Source organism: Felis catus, chromosome E3 (genome assembly GCF_018350175.1).
Source record: "Felis catus isolate Fca126 chromosome E3, F.catus_Fca126_mat1.0, whole genome shotgun sequence".
In the NCBI taxonomy this organism is placed as follows: Eukaryota; Metazoa; Chordata; class Mammalia; order Carnivora; family Felidae; genus Felis; species Felis catus.
This window is the reverse complement of record NC_058383.1, coordinates 17,870,820-17,898,248: the sequence shown is the minus strand read 5'-3', so window position 1 is coordinate 17,898,248 and position 27,429 is coordinate 17,870,820. Positions and strand designations below refer to the sequence as shown.

Here is a 27,429-nt window from a genome sequence, read left to right as displayed (position 1 = left end):
ATGGATGGAAATAATCCGGCATGTGAGAGGCGCTCAGCACTCCTGCTGGGTTCCTTCATCAATATTTGTCGAAAACTTTTGTGCACTGGACACTAAAGCTATGGCAATGAATGCCAGACAAAAATCCCTGTCCTCGAGGAGCTGAAGTACTAATGGGAAGAGATAGCGATAGGTAAGATCAATCATTTGTTAATTAGGGATAGATGTTGAGGAGGGAGGAATGAAGTCTAGAGAGAGGGGGGATAGGAAGTCTGATATGTGTTTTACGTAACTGTCGCCAGGGAAGGCCTCGCTGAAAAGGTGACTTTGAAGTAAAAGCCTGAATAAAGAGAAGAATAGTGTGCAGATATCTGGAAAAGAGTGTTTCAGGGAGGGAACGGCCCAAGTGCAAAGGCTCTGCGGAAGGAATGTACCTGGGGTGTTCTAGGAGCAAAAGACAGCCACGATGACTGGTACGTAGTGAGTGGAAAGACCCATAAGAAATGAGGTCAGACAGATGCGTCACGGTGTTGGTGAAGACGACACAGGACTTAGGGCATCACAGGACTGATGTAATCTGACTTTGCTATAGCTTTGAATCTGCATTCAAACCCCACAGGTCCAAAACATTCCCCATTGGTCTGAGCCCCCCCACTCTGGCCCCAACATCCAGGTCAGCATCCCCATTGCTGGTCCCTGAACCTGAGCCTGACCCAGGCAAGACACAACCTCTCCCGGGTTTGCCCCCTGGGGCTTCCAGCAATAGGCTCTAGAAACGAGACCTATGCCCGTAGCCCCTCACACTCTTAACCACCTAACAACAGCCTGTATGGCGGGAAGTTTCATCTTTGTATCTGAGGTAAATGTGAGAAGCCCTAATGAGTCATCGCTTGCCATAGGAATGAGAAAGAGAGACACAGCACAGAAAAAGAGACTCAGAGTGATGGCAGAACTCAGAATGGAGGGTCAGGAGACAGAGATAAAGAGTGAGAAGGTGGCTTAGGGGGTGCTGAGGGAGGGAGTCACAGGATAACTTGGGGGAACAGCATTCCGGCAGAAAGACACTCGTGGCAAAGGGCCCAAAACGAGCAAGCTCCATGTGTTGGAGGCACAGTAAGGCGGCCATTGTGGCTGGTGACAAGTGGGTGAGGGAGGGAGCAGGAGGAAGTGATGCCAGAGAGGCAAGGAAGGGCCAGATGTGCGGGGCTCATGGGCTTTGGGCTTTGGCACGGCCTTTGGATTTGGCTCTGGGTAAGATGGGGGCCATGGGGCAGTTTAGACCAGAGGAGTGATGTGGCCACTCTGGCTGAAGTGAGGGTAGACATGGTTGGGAAAGTGGATGCAGAGAGACAGTGCGAAGGCTCTGGCAAAAACCCAGGGGAGAGACGACGGTGACTTGGTTACACTGGAGATGGTGACAGGTGGTCGCAGTCTGGATATTTTTTGAAGGTGGAGCCAACAGACTTCCTGATGGATTAGATACAAGATCTGATGGGCGATGTGAAAGAATTTTGGACTTTTTGTCCTCAGAGAAAAAGGAAGTCACAGGATTGGTTTTAAGCAGGGAGATGACATGGCTGCATTTGTGATTTTGAAAGATCACTCTGTGGGGAGTGAAAGAACACACTGCAGGGGAAGGATGCAGCAGAGGACCACTACTGTCTTCAAGACTTCAGGAAGTTCCTCCCCTGTGATCCCATGACCCCAGAACTTCCTTGTTCTAACAGTTATCATCTAGATTTTCTCTGACTTCTGTGAGCTCCTTACAGCTTGGACCATACCTCACTGGGTTCCATCTGCTCAGGGCCCAGCATGAGCTCTGACACAGAGAAGCCCTTAGAGAGAGCATTTGTTGAATGACTAAATGCAAAGAATGTGAATGAGGTAAGAGATCAGCACCCTGCTATTTGGGGCTCACTAAAGCATTTTTAAAATCCCTTATTATTGTTGTTTTCTGGTTAAAACAGTTATCGGTGCCTTTTATTAAAAAGCCAAACACGACATAATAATAAAAGATCTCTAAAACCTCATCCTCTATACTCTAGAAATAACTCAGGACATCTCTAGAATCTAGAAATAACTATGTAGAGTTCATTAAATATCCTCCCCCCAATTTTTTAAAAAGTTTATTTACCTAAGTGATCTCTACACCCAACGCGGGCCTTGAACTCCCAACCTGGAGATTCAGAGTCACATGCTCTTCCGACTGAGCCAGGCAGGCGCCTCTCCTCCCCCCAATTTTTTAAATGTCTACACCAAACAATGAAGTGTTTAAGAGGTAGAGATGTGGGAGAGAGACAGGATGAGAAAGGCAGACCTCCTTCCTAGCAGGCAAGTAAGGTGTAACACACGCTATTTTGTAATTTGCTTTTCTTCTACTTGGATCATCATGACAATCTTTCTATGCTAGTACTTGTAAATCTACCATATTTTGTTAAAGACTGAATACTATTGCATAAAATGGATTTATGTAATTGGTATAACCAACTTCCTATTATTGTTAGATATTCCCCCACGCCCTTTTTTTTTTTTTTAATTAAAGGATTTCCTTGAAGATCCTTGTTGCGTTTATTTCTTGGGGCACCAGAATTTTAGGAGGATAGTTGAAACAGGTGTTCGTCCTGGGGCAGTCGGAGGACTTGAGACTTTGCCTCATGGGGACTATTAGGTATAACTGAGGGTGTTCAGCCTGGAAGAGAGACATGTAAGCCTTGTCTGTACTTCTGAAGGGGCTTCCAGATGGGAAAGAGAACAGATTTGTCCCCAGGCATTTCTGCGGGACAGAACCAGGTCTAAGTTATGGATGTCACAAAGAGGCAAACTTGCGTGTCGTAATACAAGAGAGCATTTTCCGGGGCACCTGTGTGGCTCAGTCGGTTAAGTGTCCAGCTCTTCATCTCAGCTCAGGACGTGATCTCACAGTTGGTGGGATCGAGCCCCACGTGGAGCCCCATGTCTGGCTCTGAGCCTGCTTGAGATTCCCTCTCTCCCTCTCTCTCTCTCTCTCTCTCTGCCCCTCCCCTGTGTGCTCTCTCTCTCAATAAATATATAAACTTAAAAAAAAAAAAAAGAATTTTCCTACAAGAAGAGCTGCCGGAGACGCAGCGGATCTCCTTGGGACAAAGTCATGAGCATCCTGTCTCTGTAGGTGTGTAAGGAGAATTTGATTGAAGATTTAATAGGAGGTATTATATAAGGGACTTTTGCGCAGCAGGCCAAAGTTGAATTAGGTGACATTCAAGAGTCCTTTCAGATCTGAAACTTTATTACTACACTTCTAATCGAAGGTGTCATGAAGGATGACACAAAGAGGTTGGCCGTTTCAAATTCTCCTTCCTGAGAGTGTGGGAATTCAGAGGATGTGTGACGTGGAGCTGCGGTTGGCCCTGGAGGGCAGCCTTCTCCAAACTTTGTTGAAGACGTGGGGAAAGGTGGCTTACAGAAAGAGAGAAGGATGGGGAGCATGTGATGCCCTCTTCCAGCCGCCTGCAAGACCTGATCGTATTTGGGTTCTTCTAAGGGTTTTGTGATATCCTTGAGACAAATATATGTGTTTTCATTCAGTAAGCCCACATGGGTGCCCGTGACTTGCCACAGTATGACATCTGGCCCGGACCCTCTAAATTAATAGGGACTCATCCATAGCCCCTGAACGAGCTTCAGGAACATTCAGCTGGAGGAGGAGTGGCGGAAAGGGTTAAAGAGGTGGTGAGACGAGGGAGGAAGCCTTCCTAATCATTTAGATAATCAAGAGAGCTTCTGCTTCCCCCAAACCCTCCACCTTGTTGTACAGAGCAAACACATCATACAATGACAAGTCCACCAGGTTCTGTTTGACTTGTTTTCTAGATGGACTCAAGAGACCTGGTCAGAAGACAGGAAATGTTTTCCTGTTTCCCACTGGGGTAGAGCGATGGCAGGGAGTTTGCTTTCCTTGATGTAACAAAGAAGACAGCTTGAGGTTACCAAGATCCCCATTGTAGGCCAAATGTGAGTTTTGGTCATTTTGGAAGTTCAAGAACAAGTGGGCCGTGTCTGGAGAACTAATGCGGTTCCTATTCAAGAGGGAGCGTAGGAGTGCCCTGAGTGGGGAGGCTCAGACCAGAATGAACTTGACCCAGGAATGAACGTTTAGCCATTAGATGGGAGTAGTGATCCTTCCTGTACATAGTAGCTATTATGCAAGTGTAAGTCTGGCTCAGACCCCTGAACATAAATCCCGTGTTTGAGTGAGACAGAGAGAGACAGAGAGAGAGAGAGAGAGAGACATAAGTAAAACTTGAAAGAGCTGCCTTACTAGCCTGCACACCCTGGAGCCCAAACAGTTGGAGCTTGGTGTAACTCAAAGCAGGGAGAGAAATTCTTCCCGACTCTACCCCAGTCTTGGTATTTCAAGGGCTTGGGCTAATAGCCAAGAAATGTTCTAGCTCCAGTTTTGGTTATAGAACGACAGCCAAGATGTGAAGCCTTGAGCAGCTCACATACCAGGGAGTAGAGCACAGGTGAAATACCTCTAAAGACTTTCTGAAATTGCAGAGACTCTGCAGAAAGCCGGAGACCTTGTACTAGCAGGTGGGGGTAATACGGCAACAACATGGCGGTGGTAACATTAATATGATCTTGTCTGGACTCATAGACTGGTGAGTCCTGCAGAAGCCTGGGATCTGGGTATGGAGGAAGCAACAAAGGCCCAGAGAGGTGAAGAGGGTCATTGGCACAACACGGCAAGACAGTACTGCTCGGAGCTGGTTCCCAGGTTTCTGGTCCTGAATGATGGGCTCTTTCGGCTACAATCAACCATACGCTGAGGGGCTGGAAACAGAGGCCCTGGAGTGAGGTCACCCAGTGACATCAGGGCCCCGTGAACTGCACGTGAATACTCAAGAGTGCCATCTGTAGGAAATCCCTACCTGTGGTATGTTCAGGTCAGCCCTTCCTCAGAAAATCCAGGTAGAGTTTCTAGAACTTTAGAATGCTCTGGTGTGCCTAGCCATGAGATCATAAGGGCCTTGCAATAGGTGGGGGCCTCTAAGCCCCTCTGGGCCTCCATATCCTCCCCTCCCCTGAGGCCCCCTTCCGGGGGTAGGGCAGTTTCTCCCTCCCCTGGCAGGTGGGAAGAAGTGGAAGGAGCCCTGTGGTGACCCAGATATTTCTGTCAGAACCATCCTGACCAAAGGGGCCCATGTCACTGTACCCAGGAGGAAGTGGTGGGTGGGGAGCCTGGGCTGGGAGGTAGCAGCTGGGCAAGCACACCATTTGCACCAGCAAATCTTCTGTGTGAATCAGAAAAGAGAACTTTGCCCCGATTCGTCCTGGGTTTGTAGGCAGTCAGGCCTGGTGGATTGGGGGGTAAAGGGGAGAGGGAGGCACCAGCCTGCTTTTCCAGCGGCCCTCTACATCAGCCAGGCACGCCCCGAGGCTCCCTGCTGCCACACCCTTGCTTATTCAACATGTTATTCATTTAAGCACAGGAGAAAGGGTTCAGTGTGGCCCTACTGTGACTGGCACGAGAGAGGCCATCGGGAATGGAGGTAGCCTTTCAGTTGTCACCGTTCCCTGTTTGTAGACCTCATGAATTCTCTCTCATGACATCTATTTCTCTGCATTTCTGCCCTGTTCTCCCCTCACTTATGACTATCCCCTCTGTGTCCTCCAAGTTTCTGTTCTGGAGGGACCCAACTTCTTTCTAACCTGCCACCAGTGTATCATTTAATTTTATATATTAAATTTTTTAATGTTTATTTATTTTTGAGAGAGACAGAGACAGAATGCGAGTGGGTTGGGCGCAGAGAGAGAGGGAGGCACAGAATCCGAAGCAGGCTCCAGGCTCTGAGCTGTCAGCACAGAGCCTGATGTGGGGCTCGAACTCACAGACTCTGAGATCATGACCTGATCCGAAGTCAGATGCCCAACCGACTGAGCCACCCAGGCGCCCCTATATTAAATAAATTCCTGACTCTGGGAATTCAGGCCTCTTCTTTCAACTCCTTCAACCTCTTCTTTTCGGACAATACAGCTTTTTGGTCCTAAGAGTCTAGACCCTGGAAAGCTTAATTATCCTTAGGGGCAAGGGAAGCCCCAAGCATTCACTCCTCGGTGAATATTTGCTGACTAAATATTTACCTGCTATGCTCCAGGAACTGTTTTAGGTACTGGGGATACAGCAGTGAATGGCAACAAGAAACAGTATTTCTGCCCTGGTGGAGTTCATATTCTAACAGGTGGACAGTAAACCAGATGGATAAGTAAATTAAATACTATAAGCTGAAGCCCTATAACTGCTAAGGAGAAAAGTTCAGAGGAGATGATCCAGGAATGAGCCATGAGGCTTTCTTGGGAAACCCAAGGAAGAGAAGAGCAGGTGCAAAGGCCCTGGGGCAAAGGTGTGTTGGACTGAACAAAGAGCCAGGACAGCAGTGTAGTTGAAAAGGAGTGAGCAAGATGGGGACTAGATTTCAGAAAGATAGTGAGATGTATCTGACAACTTAAGTCCCTCAAGGCCACAATGAGAACTTTGGCTTGTATTTTGAGTGAAATGGAGAACCACCAAAAGGTTTTGAGCAAGAAAGCAGCATGATCTGACATATATTTTTATTTTATTTTTTTAATGTTTATTTATTTATCTTGAGAGAGAGAAAGAAAGAGCAGGGAAGGGGCAGAGAGAGGAGAGAATCCCAAGCAGGCTCCTTGCTGTCAGCACAGAGCCCCACATGGGGCTCCATCCCATAAACCATGACATCATGGCCTGAGATGAAACCAGGAGTCAGACGCTTGACCGACGGAGCCATCCAGGCTCAGCCCCATGACTTGTATATTTAAAGGATCCTCCTGGCTGCTGTATGGAGAACAGACTATAGCAGGGGCAAGACTGGAAGCAGGGGACCAGTTAGGGGACTGCCACAAAATCCTGGCACTAGGTGATGGTGGCTCGGGCCAGGGAATGAGCAGTGATGAAGATGAGAAATGGCTGCACACAAAAGCTTGTTTACTCTCCTGCGCGGAGCAAGAGAAGATTCTCTCTCATCGTTTACAGATGGACCTATAGAAAAATAAGACATATTTGAAATCATTTTACCTTACAATGGACACGGAAGAGCTTAGGCATCCAGGCCGCTGGCTTCATCTTAGATGCACAGATCCTGGGTACCCCAGAACTTCCCAGCGTAGGGTCACATTTGTCACTCCTCTGTGACATGATATGCTTGAGTCCATTTTCATGGAACAGTTGGTAAGTGGAGCAACTAAGCCATCCTGAAGAAAGCTGGCATCTTTTGGGTTCAGTCTATCTGAGGCTACCTTGCCCTTGGTTAGCTGTCTCCCTGCCAGCACGATCAATTTCCTTTTCTTTTCTTTTCTTTTTCTTTTCTTTTCTTTTCTTTTCTTTTCTTTTCTTTTCTTTTCTCTTCTCTTCTCTTCTCTTCTCTTCTCTTCTCTTTTTTTCTTTCTCTTTCTTTCTTCTCTTCCTCTTCCTCCTTTTTTTTTTTAAATTTTTTTAATGTTTATTTATTATTGAGAGACAGAGAGACACAGAGAGTGAGTAGGGGAGGGGCAGAGAGAGGGGAAGACACAGAATCCGAAACAGGCTCCAGGCTCTGAGCTGTCAGCACAGAGCCCGACGTGGGGCTCGAACCCACAAACTGTGAGATCATGACTTGAGCCAAAGTCAGTCACCTAACTATCTGAGCCACCCAGGTGCCCCTCCTCCTTCTTCCTTAGAGAGAGAAGGTGCAAGTGAGCGAGGAGCAGATTGAGAGAGAGAGAGACAGAGACAGAGAGAAGTGGGGCTCACCCTAAGCAGGGCTCATATTCACAGAAGCAGGCCTTGAGCTCATCTGATGCGTGCCTGATGCGGGGCTCAAGCTCCCGAACCCTGAGATCGTGACCTGAGCCGAAGTCGGATGCTTAACCGACTGAGCCACCCAGGCGTCCCTCTTTCCTACTCTTTTTTAAGATTTTATTTTTAAGTAATCTCTACAGCCAACATGGGGCTCAAGCTCACAACCCTGAGATCAAGAGTCACATGCTCCCCTGACTGAGCCAGCCAGGCGCCCCTGGCCTGTCAGTTTCATACTGCTCATTTGATGCAGCCAAGATAACATCAAGCAGAAGGCTCCTACTGCAGCTGCTTTCCTCAGAAGTGGGTGACAGTAAGGCCAATGCTTTGAGTTTCGTAAAGTCCTCTCTAGATGCTTCATCTGTTTGAACACTGATGAGTCATTTACTAAATTGGAGCACAGAGTCTAGAGAGGCAACAAGGCCCTTGCAAGCCATGCCAACAAGCTTGGAGATGATCGTGTGTATGCAAAAGGAGAATCATCAGAGGTTTCAAAGCCTAAGAGAGACAAGCTCAGGTTTCTCAAGGTTAATACGGACCTTCCCCAGGAGATGGAACCTTCTCTAGAGGCAGGAGAGTGAAGAAAGGAAGAGCTACAGTGGCAGTAAATTGTTCCCGTGAGAACTGATGGGCGTTTGGGCAAATGGAATGGAACTGAGAGACCCAACTGAGCCCTCAGAGAACAGACTATTTGAGATATGATAAAGGCCTGTGACTAAGGAAGAACTGTGTGTGTGTGTGTGTGTGTGTGTGTGTGCACGCACGCGCCCACAAGTGTGCAAGGAACATCCTGTCTCAGGACTTCCCCACGTGGTCCCAGCCTCAGATGTCTGCAACCCAACTCTTCAGGGAGTCATCTGCTCTCTCCAACATGGAACCTCTGATTCCCTAGAATCCTTGGGGCTTCCTTGTACTTTTGAGGCTTCCTCAGATTTATAGCCCTCAAACAGAAGGGGGAAAAAATGTTCTTTTGCTCTTTTAAACTGAAAACCAGGGGCACCTGGGTGTCTCAGTTGAGTATCTGATTCTTGATTTTGGCTCCGATCATGATCCCAGGGTTGTGGAATCGACTCCTGCATCAGGCTCCATGCTAAGATCCTCTCTCTCTCTCTCTCTCTCTCTCTCTCTCTCTCTCCCCCTGCCCCTCTCCCCCCACTCATTCTTGCTGTCTCTTAATAAATAAATTAAATGAATTAACAAACTGAAAAACAAAATCTGATAAATACGTAAATGAGTATACTTACCTGCTGAAGCACACACATAGACTATAATCCAAGCAGTAGAGACTTTGAGATCATTTCCTGAATTCCTTCCATCCCAGGGGTTGTTACAGATACACTTGAAGTTTCTATAAACATAAGCCCTGATTCAAGAATCTAAATTTTGAAGATGGCCTAGAAGAAAACCTTTACTCTGGAGAGGGCTGATTTGACAATTAATTCTGGGTTAGATGCTCTGTGGGAAGATAATTAGTTTTTCCAAACACGTCCAACCTGTATGGTTAATTATTAGAACTGACATTTTTTTTTTTTTGTCACAAAGAATCTATGGCTCTAAATTATTACCAGTGGTTATTTTTGAGATTTAGGAGTTGGGGTGGATGTTAAAAGAGAGTTTTCTTCCTTTTACTTTACATGCTTCTGTAATGTTTGAATTTTTTTAAATTTTATACTTTTAAAAAATGTTTATTTTTGAGAGAGTGGGGGGGGAGGGGCAGAGAGAGAGGGAGACACAGAATCTGAAGTAGACTCCAGGTTCTCAGCTGTCAGCACAGAGCCCAACGTGGGGCTCCAACTCACAAACCGTGAGATCACGACCTGAGCTGAAGTGGGACGCTTCACCGACTGAGCCACCCAGGCGCCCCTGTAATGTTTGAATTTTTAAGTGTATGTTCTTTTTTGTCATCTCAGAACAATAGAAAAGAATTTGGTCAGATGTAAATCGTAACCACTGCACAGAGGACCAAAGGAATCAGTCTGAATAATCTGATTTTAACTGAATTTGAAAAAGACTACCTGATATTATCTAAGTACTAGGAGGCAACTTGTCACATTGTAGCTGCCTAGCAGCAGATTATAGATAATCTGTCTGCAAAAGCCTTCCCCAGGGACAGCTACTGAAAGTGGCTTTGCAAGCTGAACAGGATTTCTTCACAACAGAGGGAGAATCTGAAGGTCCTTCCCACTTTCCCATAAGCGAAGACAAGTTCCTCAATTCTGTTGTGCTTTTAACTATTTGTATTTTTTTTAGTTACATAACTTATACATCCTCATTGTAAAAAAAGATCTGACAATACAGAAATGTGTCAACGTTATTCTTCAGAGGTAACCACTGTTTGGGAGTTTGGTTGTGTGTCTTTTCAGATTTTTTATACACACACACACGCACAAACAATTTCAACTTCTGTTTTTTTATTTTTCCATCTGATTTCTTTCATGACACAGTGATTCACTTTTATGGGTGCTCTCTATAAATTGCCAAATATTATAGATTGAATTCAGCTTTCCTTTTTTTTAATTTTATTTTTAATTTTTTTTAATTTATATCCAAATTAGTTAGCATGTAGTGAAACAATGATTTCAGGAGTAGATTCCTTACTGCCCCTTACCCATTTAGCCCATCTCCCCTCCCACAACCCTTCCAGTAACCCTCATATTCTCCATATTTATGAGTCTCTTCTGTTTTGTCCCCCTCCCTGTTTTTATATTGTTTCCCTTCCCTTATGTTCATCTGTTTTGTCTCTTTAAGTCCTCATATGAGTGAAGTCATATGATTTTTGTCTTTCTCTGACTAATTTCACTTAGCATAATGCCCTCCAGTTCCATCCACGTAGTTGCAAATGGCAAGATTTCATTCTTTTTGATTGCCGAGTAATACTCCATTGTATGTATCTACCACCTCTTCTTTATCCATTCATCCATCGATGGACATTTGGGCTCTTTCCATACTTTGGCTATTGTCGATAGTGCTGCTATAAACATAGGGGTGCATGTGTCCCTTCGAAACAGCACACCTGTATCCCTTGGATAGATGCCTAGTAGTACCATTGCTGGGTCGTAGGGTTGTTCTATTTTTAGTTTTTTGAGGAACCTCCATGTTGTTTCCCAGAGTGGCTGCACCAGCTTGCGTTCCCATATTTTTCATTTTTTAAAGATGGAATTCACGTACTGTGAATCTCACCATTTTATTATTTATTTATTTATTTATTTATTTATTTATTTTCTTAATGTTTATTTACTTTTGAGAGAGAGAGAGACAGAGGGTGAGCAGGGGAGGGGCAGAGAGAGAGGGAGACACAGAATCTGAAGCAGGCTCCAGGATCTGAGCTGTCAGCTGTCAACCTGATGCGGAACTCGAACTCAGGAATAGTGAGATCATGACCTGAGCCAAAGCCGGACGCTTACGAACGAAGCCACCCAGGTGCCCCTTATTTTGGTTTTGATTTGCATTTCCCTAACGACTGATGATACCGAGCATCTTTTCTATGTTAGTGGCTATTTACATGTCATCTTCAGAGAAATGTTTATGTAAACTCTCTGCCCATTTGAAAAGCTGGGTTATTTGTCTTTTTACTGTTGAGTTACGAGAGTTCTTTGTATATTCTGGATACAAGTCCTGTGTTAGATATGTGATTTGCAAATATTTTCTCCCTTTCTGTGGATTTTTTTTTTTTTTTTTTGCTTTTCTGTTTTTTAGAAGAAAAATAAGTCACTAACTATACTGTCTGTAACTTGCTCTTTTTCTTCAACAGGGTATTATGGGCATTTTTCAATGTGAAGAGAAAGCTATCTCATTCTTTTTCTTTTTTTTACCTTATTTCTTTCCTTACTCTTTTTTTTTTTTTTTTTGGTGGCATCCCATTATGTTTGTACCACAGTTTATTTGACCAGTCCTTTACTGAGCTTTACAGAGTCTTCCGTTTGTGTTGGTGAAAGACAATGGATCAGCAGGCCTTGGGCAGAAGAGGTGGTCATCTGCCTACCGTGTTGTCTGCTCCTGGATGATGTGAAAATGCAAGCAGGCACAGGAAATGTCTCTAACCTGGTTACACTTCCTCTCAACTCATGCGGTTTCACAACCCCTACAGGCTCACCCCCGCCCAGTGTCACCAGGCTGGCGCCTCTGTGAGAAAGTCCCACTGCAAGAGGCCCTGGGGCATTGTCATTTTCCTCTTCCACCCTGTCTGGGTTGTCAGCGAATCCCCAGGGCTCTCTGAACCTGGAGCCTTCCTTGGTCAGGTCCCTGCGGCCGCTGGAAGGATGAATTCCTGCACCATCGTAGTGAGACTGCTGCTGTCTGGGCCTCTTTTCTTTGGTAGGCAAGGGAACAGGGGAGGGTCGGCGAGGGGACATGTGTCTGTGGCCAGGGGAAGGGCAGGGCTTTGTGGAACTGGAGTACTGAGCAGCGGCTTTAAGGGTGGGAATGGCCTTAGCTGATGTGAGGATCAGGAATCTTGAAGGGAAAAGGGGGAAAGGAAAGAGAGTCCGAAGTAGAGGCAAGGTATGGAGGAAAAGACAGAGAAGGGAGATACAGGTGGCAGTAGAGATGTGGAGTGAGGTCTTAGAAAAAGGCAGATGGCTAATGGGTACCTGGAGCTGGGCTGGGGTCTGGGCCTGCCCTCTCTGGGGGTCAGTCCACTCACCTGAACAAATGGCGGGCAGCATCTCTGCCATCCCAGGATGCTGTGGAAATAAGCCTGGTGCCTGGAAGGAAAGCAGGGCCAGAATGGACAGTTAGGGGCTTGCAGAGGATGCCCAGGCTGCTTGGGGGGGGGGGGGGGGGCACGGGGGAATCTGAGAGCTAAAGAAGGGACTGGTGCATGGTGGTGTGGGCGGTAAGGGAGCATGAGATGAGAGGCAGCTTCACAGAAATCAGGGGATCCTGAAACTCTGAGTCTGTGGAAGGAGGCCGGAGGCTAATTATCTTGGGCCGGCGGCCCAAGGGAGAAGTGGGTGTGTAGGGAGATGCACCCTGCTATGGGGCAACCTCACGGCCTGGGGGACGCCTTCCATCTGCCACTATCTCACGGACCTCCGCCTTCTCATCCTTCCTTCTTTGCAGGGAGGCCAAATGGGCTCTGGGTAGTAGGGAGTCGCTCCTTCGAAATTTCCCCCGGGGTCAAGGCAGTCAAAGGGGAAGCCCAAGGGGAAAGGTCCGGCTCCTTCTGGGGCGTAGGCAGCTGGCTGCGGAGGCGGCAGAGGACAACGCCAGGGTTTTGTGGGTGGACCCACCCACTTAGGGCACGTGGGCGCCGGCCAATCGGCGCCCGTGGCTCTGGGGGCGCGTGCGGGGTCGCTGGCCAGCGGAAGTGGCTGACCGCACCTCCCCCCCCCCCCCCGCCCTCCCCCCCACCGTCTCCCTCAGCCCAGGTCTCCAGCTACAACCTGGAAGTCCGCCACGTGCAAAACTTCTCGTTCCCACAAGCCGGGAGGCATTTTGGGTACCGCGTTCTGCAGGTTGGAGACTGGTGAGCTGCCTCCCAGGCCCTCCCTGCCCTGCGGAGTCAGTACAGGCGGCCAGGACCCCAGCCCCGGGTGGGCCAGATGGGGAACCAGCGGGTCCCCAGGGTCTTGCCGTCTCACGGAGTCGGGGTGGGATTTCTCGGAAACAGAAGCGAAGCCGTCAGATAGGACGAGGACAGCCCATCTTTAAAGCTCCACATAAGTGTCTGACGGAAGAGTAAATATCACAGCCCCTAAAAGGCTTTGCAACGCTTCCTAGATTTCCCACTGGCGCTCCGACTAGACAGTGAGCTCCCTGACGGCAGGGATTTCGCTTCTCTTTCCCCCACCTCATCCCTAGCGTATACCGCAGCCTAGCACGTCGTAGATATGCTACTGAATTAATGCTACTGATGAACTGAACTGAATTTGAATTGATGACTGATTGAACGAACTCATAATGTGACATTGTCCCACATCATTCTCTGCACCTCAGTTTTTCTAGACAATAAATGGAAAAAGATCCTTAACTTTCCAGAATTTTGACGTATTGGCTTATCTTATCTGGGATTCCACAGGGAAGGGGTAGGAGCTGAGGAGCCTCCCTGAAAGGGAGTGGCTGCATTGCTTTGAGATTCTTGTGGATCTGAACCCTCAGTGGGTGGGAGTGGGTGGGTAAAAAACGGGACAACTCAATCTCACAGGCGAGATTTCTCATCAGGGTTGTCGTAGGAGCTCCAGGTGAGGGGAACAGCACTGGAAACCTCTATCAGTGCCAGGCAGGCACTGGCCACTGCATCCCAGTCAGCCTGCATGGTGAGTAACTGGTGAGAAAACTGGGAGGAATGGTGTCCCAGGGAAATTGAGGCTGGCCCACCACACCTGGGTTGCCTAAATTCCTCCAGCCCAATCTCCTGGTGTCTACAGGTTCCAACTATACCTCCAAGTACTTGGGAATGACCCTGGCGACAGACGCCACAAAGGGAAGCCTTTTGGTAAGAATTTTGTACAGTGTGATATGAGAGCCAGTGAAGCTTGACGCTAAGGAGAGATTGAGAAGAAGAAAGGAAAATGGAATAAAGATCCTGTAGAAGATTAAAAGCATCAGAGAGATTCTGATTCAATCAGTGTTTATTAAGAATTGAATATGAGCCAGTTATTGTTGAGACCCAATATCAGTTTTTTCCAAATATGAAATATCTGTGACCACTGATGTACAGAGATGATTTTTGGTGGTATGCAAGCGTTTAATGTTTTATAGTTACATTTTTATTTAATGTTTTTTTTTTAGGAAAAATATACAACACATCAAATTCATGATTTCTTGGATTGAATTGCTTGGGATGAGTCTAAAGTTTTAAGAAAGTAAATTTAAAGTAAATAAAATATCAAATAAATAATAATATGCCTGAGACACCCACATGGCAGAAATTGTCCCATGGTACACAAATGCCTGCCGTTTGGGAATCACTGCTTTATCTTTTTTAACCCTTGAGACACTCGGGTAGATAGGGATCAGTATACACATTTTACACATGAGGAAGCAAAACCAAAGAGGTTAAGAGACTTGGCCAAGGTCACATGGTTTTATTTTATTTTATATTTTATCAAGTTTATTTATCGAGAGAGAGAGTCAGGGAGAGAGGGAGAATCCCAAGCAGACTCCACACTGTCAACACAGAGCCCGACGTGGGGCTCGAACTCACAAACCACGAGATCATGACCTGAGCTGAAATCAAGAGTCAGATGCTCAACCAACTGAGCCACCCAGGTGCCCCAAGGTCACATGGTTTTAAAGAGGTAGAGCCAGGATTGGAGTCAAATTCCCATTTGATTGTAAGCCCATTGGTCTTTACAGTTCATCCCAGCAGCATCTTCTGACACAGGTATGTGAGAGATAGAAGGCTAGCTGAGTTAAATATTTACCCAGTATTTAATTTGAGCTTGTTTACTTAGCTGTTATTAACATGCCAGCCGATGTGCTGGGTTCTGATGGGGTCAGAGGAGTGAGATACAAAGATGACATGAGCTCTGACTTTCAAGAAAAATTGCAGCTTGGCAGGAGAGATAGTCATAAATGAAAGAAACAACACTGTATATTCCGGGAATAGTGAGTGATTTGGCTTAAACACAGAATGTGTGATTGGGAATGGAAGAAGAAGGGCCTGGAAATGTGGGGTAGTGCTCAACTGTAAACAATATGAATGCCAAACTCAAGAGTTTAGACTCTGTGCTCTAGGCATAACCAGTTGGATGTGGGGAGTGAGGATAGGGGATGATGACTCTGAAGGTTCTTGTTCTTGACTGATGATGCCCAAAAGACACACAGGAAAAGGAAGCCCTAACCCTTCTTTTTTTAACCTTTGCTTCCTTCAGGCCTGTGACCCTGGACTGTCTCGGACATGTGACCAGAATGTTTATCTGAGTGGCCTGTGTTACCTTTTCGACCAGAATCTGAAGGGTCCTGTGCTGCAAAGTCATCCTGGTTATCAGGGTAAGGAGCTGGGGATCTGATGGGTAAAAATCTCTCCCAAGTGGTTGCTCATACGAGGGAACCAGCATGGGCAGGCCAAGCCATGGAGACACTTCATTAAGTCCCTTTGTGTCTGGCCTCTGTAGAATGTATAAAGGGCAACGTAGACTTGGTATTTCTGTTTGATGGTTCAATGAGCCTGCAGCAAGATGAATTTCAGAAAATTCTGGACTTCATGAAGGATGTGATGAGGAAACTCAGCAACTCTTCCTATCAGGTAAATATATTAATTAGCTTTTCTGTTTGTAGGCAATACATGCCTACTTGAGCTAGCTTAAGGCATAAAAAAATTTAGCATGAGGTGTCTCCAGAATCTAAAGCCACGGTGTAACTGGATCTCTGGAAGAGTCAAGAACCAGGAAGTAAAAAGCTTGTAGGATTTTCCTTAGTTCTCATTTCTGTTTCTTTTTGGCTTTTGCTTCCCTCTTCTCTCTTGCAGACTAGCTCCCTCAGCTTCTTTGGATCACATGAGACTGTGGAAAGCTCCCAAGTTCACATGTGAAGGTTTCAGGAGGATGGGTTGTTTTTTTTGTTTTTTTTTTGTTTTGTTTTTTTTTTTTTGCCTCTCAACCAACCCCTCCCTCTGCAAATTCCAAATTCCCGGAGAATAGATTCTGACTGGCCTAGCCTCAGTCAAGTGGCTCTCTCTCTGTGGCCCAACCAGCTGTAGTCAGTTTAGCAGGGTCATTCAGCACAAATATGGTTACTAGAAGCCATCCCCACTGGTGAGGCAGGCTGACCCAGAGGATAGGAGTTCAGCAGACAGCACGACGTAAGGGATCAGAGGCTTATTTAATTTTATTTCTGTGTTTCTGTATATATTACCTCATTTTCAAAAGAATGCTTTGAGGCAGGGATGTGGAGTTGGGTTCCCCAGGTCTCGGATAAGAAATAGATTGGAGTATTCCTTGGCAATCAAAAAGAATGAAATCTTGCCATTTGCAACGACGTGGATGGAACTAGAGGGTATTATGCTAAGCAAAATTAGAGAAAGACCAATATCATATGACTTCACTCACATGAGGAATTTAAGATACAAAACAGATGAGCATAAAGGAAGGGAAGCAAAAATAATATAAAAACAGGGAGGGGGACAAAACTTAAGAGACTCTTAACTATGGAGAACAAACTGAGGGTTGCTGGAGGGGTTGTGCGAGGGGGGAATGGGCTAAATGGGTAAGCGGCACTAAGGAATCTACTCCTGAAATCATTGTTGCACTAGATGCTAACTAACTTGGATGTAAATTAAAATTAATTAATTAGTTAATTAATTAAATAAAAGAAATAGATCGGAACAGACACGTGGGAAGGGATATGTAATGCCGTTTCATTTCTTCTTTTTCTAGTTTGCTGCGGTTCAGTTTTCCACGGAATGCAAAACAGAATTTGGTTTCTTGGATTATGTTAGGGTGAAGAACCCTGATGCTCTGCTGGGCAAAGTAAAACATATGCGGCTGTTGACCAATACCTTTCATGCCATCAACTATGTCACGTGAGTCCCCTTGTGCAGGAGAGAGCCCACTCTTTGTTGGCTTCTTCACGTTTCAGGGTGTAGGAACTCAACAGGTGGGCTCAGCAAGGGGCGGGTTATTGGAAGAATTCAAGTGGAGCTATTTTAGTACAGTTTCTTCTAATTGTAAGTAACAGAAACCTACTTTATACGAACTAAATCCCCCAGGGCAGTTCTTGGGAGGATGCAGGGATAGCTCATAAACCTTTGGGGCAGGGAGTATGGCCAGACCTCGTGAGGGACTAGAATTAAGACTTGGAAAGTGATCGTGAACATGGAAGCCATGGTAGAGTCCCATCATAGATGGTGATCGGCTTCTGGAGTCAGTGTGTGAACAAAAATCTCTGATAGTCAAAATTGTCCTTGAAGAATTCCTTGAACTGTTCTAAAATTCGACATATTCAAGTCCACGTTGGAAATTAGCATATCCTGATTTCCTAAATCTACTATAGAAGTTTTTTTCCCCCAGAGTTGGACCAGATGGCTTTATTGTTATTGTTGTTGTTGTTGTTTTCGGTGCAAAAAAGGTGGTTTTATTAAAGCACAGGGACAGGACGCACAGACAGAAAACAGATGCCAGATGGCTGTGTTTAAAGTGAGGCCTAGATGAATGTAGCTGGAGTGTGTTGAAGGGCCATATTATGTATTTTATTTATTTTGTTGTTATTGTTAAGGGCAATAAACAAGACATTTACTTTTCATACTCATTTGGGGGAAAGGAGAAAAATCAGTTTGCCCTACCCCATGATGGTCTTTCTGAAGGAGTCACCGTTCATCCCATAGAATTGGATAAGTTGCTTGATCTGAAGGTTTTTGCACTTTTAATTCATGAAGAGAACTTCCTGTGACGAGAGTGATCAAAGGGTGAGTCTTTGTGGATGGCTTTGCTGGTGCACAGCCAGGCTCCTTCTCTGAGTGAAGCTTTTCCCACACTGGCCACACAGATAGGGTATCTCTCCTGTGTGTGTTTTGCCTTGCAAGATACGATTCCTCCTGGTGTAGAGACTCTTCCTGCATTGTATGCAGCATAGGGTTTCAGGCCCGTGTGGACTCTGATGTGAACAATTCAGCTTCCTTTCTGACTGAAGGCTTTTCTACACTGATCACATCTATAGGGGTTTTCACTGCTGTGAACTCTTCTTTGAACAGCAAGGTTACTTTGATTCCTGAAGTTTCTCTGACAAATAGCACACTCATAGGGTTTCGGTCCAGTGTGGAGTTTTTCATGAACGGCCAGACTACCTCGTTGACTAAAGTTTGTCCCACACTCCTTGCACTGATAGGGCTTCTCTCCTGTGTGTTTTTGCTGATATGTGACAAGATTGCCTTTGCCCCTGAAGCTTTATCCACAGTGGGTCCACTCAAAGGGCTTTTGACCAGTGTGGATTCTCTCACGCAAGGTTAGACTGCCTTTTTGCCTGAAGGATTTTCCACAGCCCTGACACTCACAGACCCTCTGCCTCACTCCAGGTGAATCTTCCTGTAGTGTCTTTGACTCTGGGGATTTTTGTTCCAGCTTCTCTCTTCTGAAAGGGTTCTGGAAATCCCTTTCAGAATCCTGCGGCCTCGGAGTGAACGTGTTTGTGTTGGGCTTCTGTCCTCACGTGCACTGAAAAATGCTACATTTGGGGCATATCTGCCACGGCAATCCAGCAGCGTAGCTGTTGGAAATCCAAACATGTCCACGCCTGTTGTATGACCTTCATCACCACCTCTTCAAATGATTCTTCCACGGGCTGTTCTTGAACACCACAGTGGCGCTTGCCCACAGACAGACAGAGGCTAGCACGAGCCAATAGCAGTGCCAGCACAAGCGGACCAAACTACAACTCCCAGGAGCCCGTTTGTTTGTTTATTTTATGTATTTATTTGTTCATTCATTCATTCATTCGTTCATTCATTTCATTTATTTTTTTTTAAAGTAGGCTCCATACCCATCGTGGGGCTTGAACTAGCAACCCTGAGAATTCAATTGAGAGTTGCATGCTCTACTGAGCCAGCCACGCTCCCCCATATTGTATATTAAAAAAAAATACTTATCTTGGGGGTGCCTGGGTGGCTCAGCCAGTTAAGCGTCTGACTTCGGCTCTGGTCATGAGCTCATGGTTCGTGGGTTTGAGTCCCGTATCGGGCTTCTGTGCTGACACTCAGAGCCTGGAGCCTGTTTCGCATTCTGTGTCTTCCTTTCTTTCTGCCCCTCCCCTGTTCATGCTCTGTCTCTCTCTCTCTCTCTCAGAAATAATAAACATTAAAAAAAAAATACCTTTCCTGGGGCACCTGGGTGGCTCAGTCAGTTAAACGTCCCACTTTGGCTCAGGTCATGATCTTGCGGATTGTGAGTTCATGCCCCACATCCAGCTCTGTGCTGACAGCTCGGAGCCTGGAACCTGCTTCAGATTTTGTGTCCCCCTCTCTCTCCCCCTACCCACTCTCACGTTCTGTCTCTCTCTCAAAAATGAAGAAACATTTAAAAAAATTTTAAGACCTATAGTTATTTATTTTGAGAGAAAGAGACGGCAAGAATGGGGGAGGGGCAGAGAGAGGAAGAGATAGAATCCCAAACATGCTCCACACTGCCAGCACAGAGCCCGACACGGGGCTCAAACCCACGAAACCATGAGATCACGACCTGAGCCAAAACCAAGAGTCCGACGCTTAACCGACTGAGCCAGAAATGCCCATCTTTCAACATTAAAGTGGCTATGAAAACTGGAAACGTGGAAACATGGAAGCAATTTGGGGAATAAGAGAATTATATCTTCCATCTCATGCTCCCCTGGGCACACAGTCAAATCCATTGAAAGAGCCGCATGGGCCTCCTGTGCTATGATGCTTGTTTTTCACATTTTCATTCCTTTGCTGGGCAGGTATAGTTGAATTTGCATTAGTTACACATGCAAGTGATGCAGGTCCTTAAGACTCTACAGATGTGTTTCCACCTCTTTTCTTCTGGGGCTCACTTGACCTGTCCTGTCTGCTTCATTCTTCCCTGTCTATGGACAGCTTTGGTGGGTCCGTGGCAAGCCATGTCCATAGAAAAAATAGCAGCCTCAGTTCCTCAGTTCGGATGAGCAACCCGAATTCCAGCTTCCAGGAGAGAAAATCTGATTGGCCGAGCCTGGGTTAGGTGTCCACGGGTCCATCCAGCTCTGCTCTGTGGCATAAAGTCACATAGCACAGATGTGGATTCTGGGGTCCCACCTCTGTGGGAAGGGGGCAGTTTCTTAGAGAAAGAGGTCATGATAGGATGGAAAGGTACCCCAAAAGGTGTCAACTGTAGAAGCAAAAAGGAGCAGCCATAGAAATATATTTTATAAATATTTCTTGACTACCTGACTGTGTGCCAGGCAGTATTCAAGGCCAGGGCTTGGCTAATTTTTTCTGAAAAGAGTTGGGTAGTATATTTTAGGCTTTCTGGCCACATCTAGTATCTCTTGCATATTCTTCTTTGTTTGTTTTTGTAATTCTTATAAAAAATAGATAAAAGCCATTTTTTACACATGGACCATACAGAAACAAGCTGTGGGCTGGTTTTGGCCATGTATGCCGAGTTCTAGATTCTGGGAATAGAGCAGTAATTGAAACAAAAATCTCTACCCTCTCGAGGTTCAACATTGTATTAGGGGAGGGAAATGCAACAGATAGGATAAAGAAGTCAATTTGATACTATAGTAGAAGATGTAAGTTTTATAAAGAAAAATAAAGCAGGGGCGCCTGGGTGGCTCAGTCGGTTAAGCGTCTGACTCTGGCTCAGGTCATGATCTCGTGGTTCGTGGGTTCGAGCCCCGCGTCAGGCTCTGTGCTAACAGCTCGGAGCCTGGAGCCTGCTTTGGATTCTGCGTCTCCCTCTCTGTCTGTTCCCTCCCCTGCTCTCACTCTCTCTCTCTCTCTCTCTCTCTCTCTCTTTCTGTCAAAAATAAATAAAGATTAAAAAAGAAAAAAGAAAAAGCAAGCAATATTCAGTAGAAAGATGAGGGAAGGTTACCTGTGAGCAAAGACTCGTTGAAGGTGAGGAAACTGTCCCAGGCAGAGGGAATAGCAAAGGCCATGAGATGGGAATGTGCTTGGGAGGCTCCAAGAACAACCAGGACACCAGTGTGGCTGGAGAGAAGTAAATAGGGGTGGAAGTAGTAGGAGGTGAGGTCAGAGAGAACCTGGGAATCCAAGTACTTAGGGACTTGGAGGCCATAGTGAGGACTTTGGCTTTCCCTCAAAGTGAGAAGACAAGTCCATTGGAGGTTTTGAGCAGAGGGGTGATCATCTGATTTATGTTTTTAAAAGGATCCCTCTGGCTGCTATTAGCCTGTGGAGGGGGCAAGGATGGGAGCAGGGAGGCCAGGTAGGAGGCTACCGCAAAATCCAGATGAGAGGTTATGGTGGTTTAAACCAGGGTGGAAATCAGGGCACCTGGGTGGCCCAGTCAGTTAAGTGTCTGACCTCGGCTTAGGTCGTGATCTAATGGTTCGTGAGTTTGAGCCCCACGTCGGGCTCTGTGCTGACAGCTTAGAGCCTGGAGCCTGCTTTGGATTCTGTGTCTCCCTCTCTCTCTTCCCCTCCCCTGCTCACTTACTCACACGTGTGCTTGCTTGCTCTCTCTCTCTCTCTCTCTCAAAAATAAATAAACATTTTAAAAAATTTGAAACCTGGGTGGAAATCCATGAACAGCCATGAGAGGCCATGTCCGTGTGGACAGAGTTTGGGGAAACAGTTTGCATCCAAGATAGAACAGGGGTCTCAGCCCTGCCTGTCAGAGCTCCTCCATTCTAAAGCTTCCAGGGGGCTCTCCTGCCCTTCTCTCTGCGTCTCTCCTCCACCTGCCGCCGCAGCCCCTCTGTGTGACTTTGAGCTTCTGCTCCCAAAGCAGGTCATGTCATAAGTCGGGGGTTGTAGACCTGCTACTCTTGGGTTAATTGTCCATCTCTGTTGGCTGTGGGGTGGGAAGGATCAGATGGTACACATAGAGCTGCTCTCCCAACAGAAGCCGTGGGCACCCTCTCTTGCTTCAGAAGGAGGCTGTGGACAGGTGGGACTTTGGAGCCTTGGCCTGTCCGACATTCAGTACTCCCGTCCTCCTTTTATGTCACATGCACTGAGTGCCTACTTGTCAGGAGCCAGGGATACAGCAGCAAATCAGACGTGGTCCTTCCTTGAGGAACTCGCGGTTTGGGGAAAACTGACATGGAAACAAGTCACTTCAGTCCCCTGGGAGACTTGCTGTAGCAGAGGTCTACAGGCGGCCTGGCGATGGTGGGGGAGGCAGGGTGGATAGGGGGTGCTAGATTAGCTTGCTCTGGAAAAGTGACTTCCCAGTTTTCTCCAGCCGTGGAGCCCGTTTTCCGCACTGAAATCTCACCTGGATCCCCAACATGTCTAACTGGTGAAAGAGTAGTTGCGTGTGGTTGAACTGGAGCGTAGGAAGCCCAGATAGCTCCTCAGAAAGCCTCCCTATCGCTGCCCATGGGCTCTGGGGACAGCCCCCTGGCCGCCCAGAATTCTGTGGAAGAGCAGGGTCGGGAGGAGAGGTGTGGCAGCAAGGGCGAGGTAGGGTTAGGTAGGCAGTTCAGAAGAGAACTTTGAAGGCTGGGAATACCTGCCTGGGGGATGGGAGAAGGGCTTTTGCATAATCAGCAGGACAGTGACTTAATGAGCTGGATGAGTCAGGGGGACCATGATCTGGAGGAGTCTTTCACATCGCCCGCCTTCCTGGACACAGGAAAGAGGTGTTCCAGCAAGACCGGGGGGCCCGGCCAGATGCCACCAAAGTGCTTATCATCATCACTGACGGGGAAGCCACTGACTCAGATCAGAACATTGACTCAGCCAAAGACATCATCCGCTACATCATTGGGGTACGGGCCCTGGCTCCTGGCTTGTCCCCTCTTTCCTCTCCTGTTCCTGAACCCCCACTCCCCTTTCTCCTTGGGGCCAGGGCTTTGTGAAAATATTAGAAAATTGGTCTGTGATTCTGGGAATGCCAGCTCTCCACTCTTTACTCCCTCACAGATCGGAAAGCATTTTGAAACCAAGGAAAGTCAGGAAACGCTCCACAAGTTTGCCTCAAAACCTGCAAAGGAGTTCGTAAAGATTCTGGCCACGTTCGAGAAGCTTAAAGATCTGTTCACTGAGCTGCAAAAGAAGATCTATGCCATTGAGGGTGAGTGGCTGACCCGGGGAGAGAGAGTCTGGGAAGTTGTTTACAGAAACACTTCTGGGACATCAGACTAGAGACACAGTAATAATAACGCGCGCTTATGGAGTATCTAACGCTGTGTCAAGAGCTCTCCTGGAATAGGACCTCAGGAGGAAATTTAGGAGAGGATGCTTTAAGGACCAGCCTCTGTTTCCCTCTGAAATTCCATCTTCTTTGGAAAGCTCAGCTTGGTCTGGGGTGGAGCCAGAATTGACCCCTATTTTGCTGGTGTCAACCGAGGGCTCTGGAAAGACTATAATTCCTCCCCCTCCTCTGCCAGCTCCCTCATTTTTACTTATCTTCAAATTACTTAAGATGGGCAAGTGGACAGCGGCTGAGCGCAGGGAGCCCATGGGCCCTCTTGGCCCAGAATAAAAGGTTTTGACTGTAGCCTCTGGATAGAACACTTGCCTTGGGAGGGTAATTCCCCAGGAATCCTAGTCTGCTGAAAGGTACATGATTCTTTCTGGCAAGGCCCCTTTGCTAGGACACAGGCTTGGTGTTCAGTTCAGTTGAAGAAGCAATGTATATATGATTTTTAAAATATTTATTTATTTTTGAGAGACAGAGTGAGACAGAGCACGAGCAGGGGAGGGGCAGAGAGAGAAGGAGACACAGAATCTGAAGCAGCCTCCAGGCTCTGAGTAAGGCGTCAGCCCAGAGCCTGACGCGAGGCTTGAACCGATGAACCGTGAGATCGTGACCTGAGCCGAAGTCGGACGCTCAACCGACTGAGCCACCCAGGCTCCCCGAAGCTATGTATATATAACGGGATTGGGTAGACCACTCAAGAATCCACTCTGTCGGGGGGCCTGGGTGGCTCAGTTAGTTAAGTGTCTGACTCTGGATTTTGACTCAGGTCACGATCATGAGTTTGAGCCCCTCATCAGGCTCCAGGCTAACAGTGTGGAGCCTGCTTCGGATTCTCTCTCTTCCTCTCTCTCTCTCTCTCTCTCTCTCTCTCTCTGCCCCTCCCTACTCTTTCTCTCTCTCTCTCAAAATAAACAAATAAACTTTAAAAAAAAAAAAAAAGAATCCGTTCTGCCTGTGCTGTGTGACCTCAGCCAGGTCAGTTTCTCTCCCTGAGGCTCTTTCTCTGCTGAATGGGGATAATACCAATGTCACAACACTGGAAGGTTTAACTGTTGTTTTAGTTTCCTAGGGCTGCTGTAACAGAGCACCAAAAACTGAGTGGCTTAAAGCAACAGAAATTTACCATCTTGCAGTTCTGGAGCCCAGAAGTCAGAAATGAAGTGTTCGGCAGGGGCGTGCTCTTTCTGATGGTTCTAGAAGAGAGTGCTTCCTTGCCTCTCCTAACTTCCAGTGTTCGCCCACAGTCCCTAGCATCCCTTGGCTTGTAGCTGCATCCCTCTTGCCACCTGGCCATCTTCTCTCTGTGTGTGTCTGTCTCTCTGTGTCCAAATTTCCCTTTTTTATAAGGACACCAGTCATATTGGATCAAGGCCTACCCCAATGACTTCATTTTAGTTTAATTACACTGCAAAGACCCTATTTCCAGACAAGGCCACATTCTGAAGTACTAGGGGTTAGAACGTGAAAATATCTTTTTTTTACAGAACACAGTTCAGGCCCTAACCACTGCTTAGCAAAGTGCTTGGTACCTCGTAGGCTGTGTACAAATCGAGCTCTGATCCCCTATCCTGGCCTGCCTTTCCTCATGCTCCAGATCATATTTTATTTTATTTTATTTTATTCTATTCTATTCTATTCTATTCTATCTTATTTTATTTTATTATTATTTTTTTTAATCCTAAATCTGTTTGTTGGGATAGTTCCCCACTCATGTTGACTCGGGGCTTTTAGTGCTGCTTCCATCTGAAGGAGCATCCTTCCGTGAGCCTTGCTTGTCCTTCTGTCGGCTGGCACAGGAGGGTGGAGCAGCCCCCAGACAGCACCGCGGTCTGCACGTGGCTGAACATGGTCGTGATTTTGTAGCATCCTGGGCACTTCACGCCCGTGAAGTAGGAGTTGGGGCTCTGCACCAGGCGCTTCTTCTTGGGCTTCCTCTCCTCCTCTTCCGGGGACGGGGGCAGGAGGTCCTTCGCGAGAGGCATGTTCTCTTGGGCAGGTCAGCACTGCCAGAAAGTCTCCAGATCGTATTTCAGATGTCCCTGCCTCTGACAAGCTCTCACTGAACTCGAGTCTAGGTTGGGTGTCGTGGTAACGGCTGTGTGTTCCCTATCCTGGCCCCCGAGACTTCCGTTGTATTGAATCATCCGCTCCGTGTCTGCCTCCCACGCCACACTGTGAGGTCTGTCATGGCAAGCATTGTGTCTGCCTTTTGACCGTTGTATCCGTGGCACCAAATATTTAGTTGTTCTAAACATTTATTAAGAGTGAATGAACAAATCTTCACAGTAATCAGTGCGTTTCTTGAAAGCTTACAGGTAATAGACAGTTTATCTGTATCATTTAATTCATTGCTCTCAGGAGCCTTGCAAGGCTGGTGGGATGATTTTCATTGTATTAATTCATGCTTGCACCAACCAGGTACCGGGGGCCGTGAACAAGGCACTCAGGGGTAGTGTCAACATGGAGCTCATATTCGGGTTGGATAAAGAAAAAAAAAAAAACCAAACAGGATAATTAGAGATTATGATAAGTGCTATAAAGAAAATGAATAAGTTGGATAGAAAGGTTTATGGGGGAGTGGGGGAAGCCACTATAGATAGGCTTTTCAAGGAAGGCCTTTCTAGATGCCTTTTTGTTTTCTTTAATGGAGGTGAAATTCACTCTGAGATGACATTTGAGCCAAGACACGAAAGATGAGAATCAAACAGCCATGTGAGGAATGTGGGCAAAGAGCCTTATCATCAGCTCAGGGGCCCGGAGGTGGGGGATGGGCAGGCAAGCTGGAGGAACAGAAAAAGGTCAAGGTGATAGCAGTGTGGTGAGTAAATGAGAGAAGGTTGGAGAGAGAGGCAAAGGCCTTCCATTTCCTCATCAGTAGCTTGGGTTTTAATCTAAAGAGTGATGGCAGGGGTGCCTGGGTGGCTCAGTCGGTTAAGCATCCAACTCTTGATTTCAGCTCAGGTCATGATCTCATGGTTTGTGGGTTTGAGCCCTGAATTGGGCTCTGTGCTGAGAGTGCAGAGCCTGCTTGAAATTCTTTCTCCTTCTGTCTCTCTGCCCCTCCCCCCTCTCAAAAATAAATAAACATTTAAAAATATGTTTTTTAAATAAACAACAAAGAGCAATGGCAAGTAATGAAGAGCTTTTTAAATTTTTTTTTTAACGTTTATTTATTTTTGAGACAGAGAGAGACAGAGCATGAATGGGGGAGGGGCAGAGAGAGAGGGAGACACAGAATCCGAAACAGGCTCCAGGCTCTGAGCCATCAGCCCAGAGCCCGATGCGGGGCTCGAACTCATGGACCGCGAGATCGTGACCTGGCTGAAGTCGGACGCTTAACCGACTGCGCCACCCAGGCGCCCCATGAAGAGCTTTTTAAGAAAGGGAAATGTGTGGTCTGATATACATTTTTTAAAAAGATTACTCCAGGGGCGCCTGGGTGGCTCGGTGGGTTAAGCGTCTAACTCTTGGTTTCCACTCGGGTCATGATCTCACAGTTCGTGAGTTCAAGCCCCACATCGGGCTCCTTGCTGTCAGTGCAGAGCCCTCTTGGGATTCTCTCTCCCTCTCTCCCTGGCCCTCCCCCGCTTGTTCTCTCTCTCTCTCTCTCTCTCTCTCTCTCTCTCAAAATAACTAAATAAATAAACGTTAAAAATAAAAAAAAATTAAAAAAAAGAAAGATTACTCCAGCTTGCTCTGTGGAAAATAGACATGACAAGAAGAAAGAAGTCAGAGACCAAGTAAGTAAGCTGCTGCAGTAGCCAGGCGAGGGAGCAGAGTGGCTTGGACCCTTGTGGCGGCAATAGTGACCCTTCAGAGAAGGGGGCAGACGCATTGAAGGTAGAACCA

General features: G+C 46.8%; 2 protein-coding genes, 1 long non-coding RNA gene and 1 other non-coding gene across 9 annotated transcripts in view; 2 read left to right on the top strand and 2 right to left on the bottom strand.

Moving 5' to 3' along the window:
- Window positions 1-6,649: 6,649 nt before the first annotated feature.
- LOC102900657 lies at window positions 6,650-13,052 on the bottom strand. The gene is made up of 3 exons (XR_442137.4): window positions 12,845-13,052; window positions 12,456-12,516; window positions 6,650-7,018 (listed from the first exon to the last, which is right to left on the bottom strand). It is a non-coding gene; the product is annotated as an uncharacterized LOC102900657 (long non-coding RNA).
- The window catches only part of ITGAL (integrin subunit alpha L), a 42,730-nt gene continuing 27,226 nt past the window's right edge, over window positions 11,926-27,429 (top strand). For 2 of the 6 annotated variants that reach the window (XM_011290524.4, XM_006942148.5), the window contains exons 1-9: window positions 11,926-12,127; window positions 13,178-13,280; window positions 13,976-14,070; window positions 14,182-14,249; window positions 15,631-15,748; window positions 15,874-16,004; window positions 17,134-17,279; window positions 23,011-23,146; window positions 23,301-23,451. In XM_011290524.4, coding sequence (XP_011288826.4) covers window positions 12,073-12,127; window positions 13,178-13,280; window positions 13,976-14,070; window positions 14,182-14,249; window positions 15,631-15,748; window positions 15,874-16,004; window positions 17,134-17,279; window positions 23,011-23,146; window positions 23,301-23,451 — 1,003 coding nt within the window. In that variant the 5' untranslated portion in view covers window positions 11,926-12,072. Of the gene's footprint in view, window positions 12,128-13,177; window positions 13,281-13,975; window positions 14,071-14,181; window positions 14,250-15,168; window positions 15,365-15,624; window positions 15,749-15,873; window positions 16,005-17,133; window positions 17,280-23,010; window positions 23,147-23,300; window positions 23,452-27,429 lie in introns of those variants that run through there. The other 4 variants (XM_019820691.3, XM_045047617.1, XM_045047619.1 and 1 more) reach the window with 4 other exon arrangements.
- TRNAQ-CUG lies at window positions 21,010-21,094 on the top strand. Its single transcript has one exon. It is a non-coding gene; the product is annotated as a tRNA-Gln (tRNA).
- On the bottom strand, window positions 25,179-25,614 carry LOC109495204 (40S ribosomal protein S27-like). The gene has a single exon (XM_045047620.1). The coding sequence runs from the start codon at window positions 25,560-25,562 to the stop codon at window positions 25,308-25,310; it is 255 nt and encodes an 84-aa protein (XP_044903555.1). The 5' UTR covers window positions 25,563-25,614; the 3' UTR covers window positions 25,179-25,307.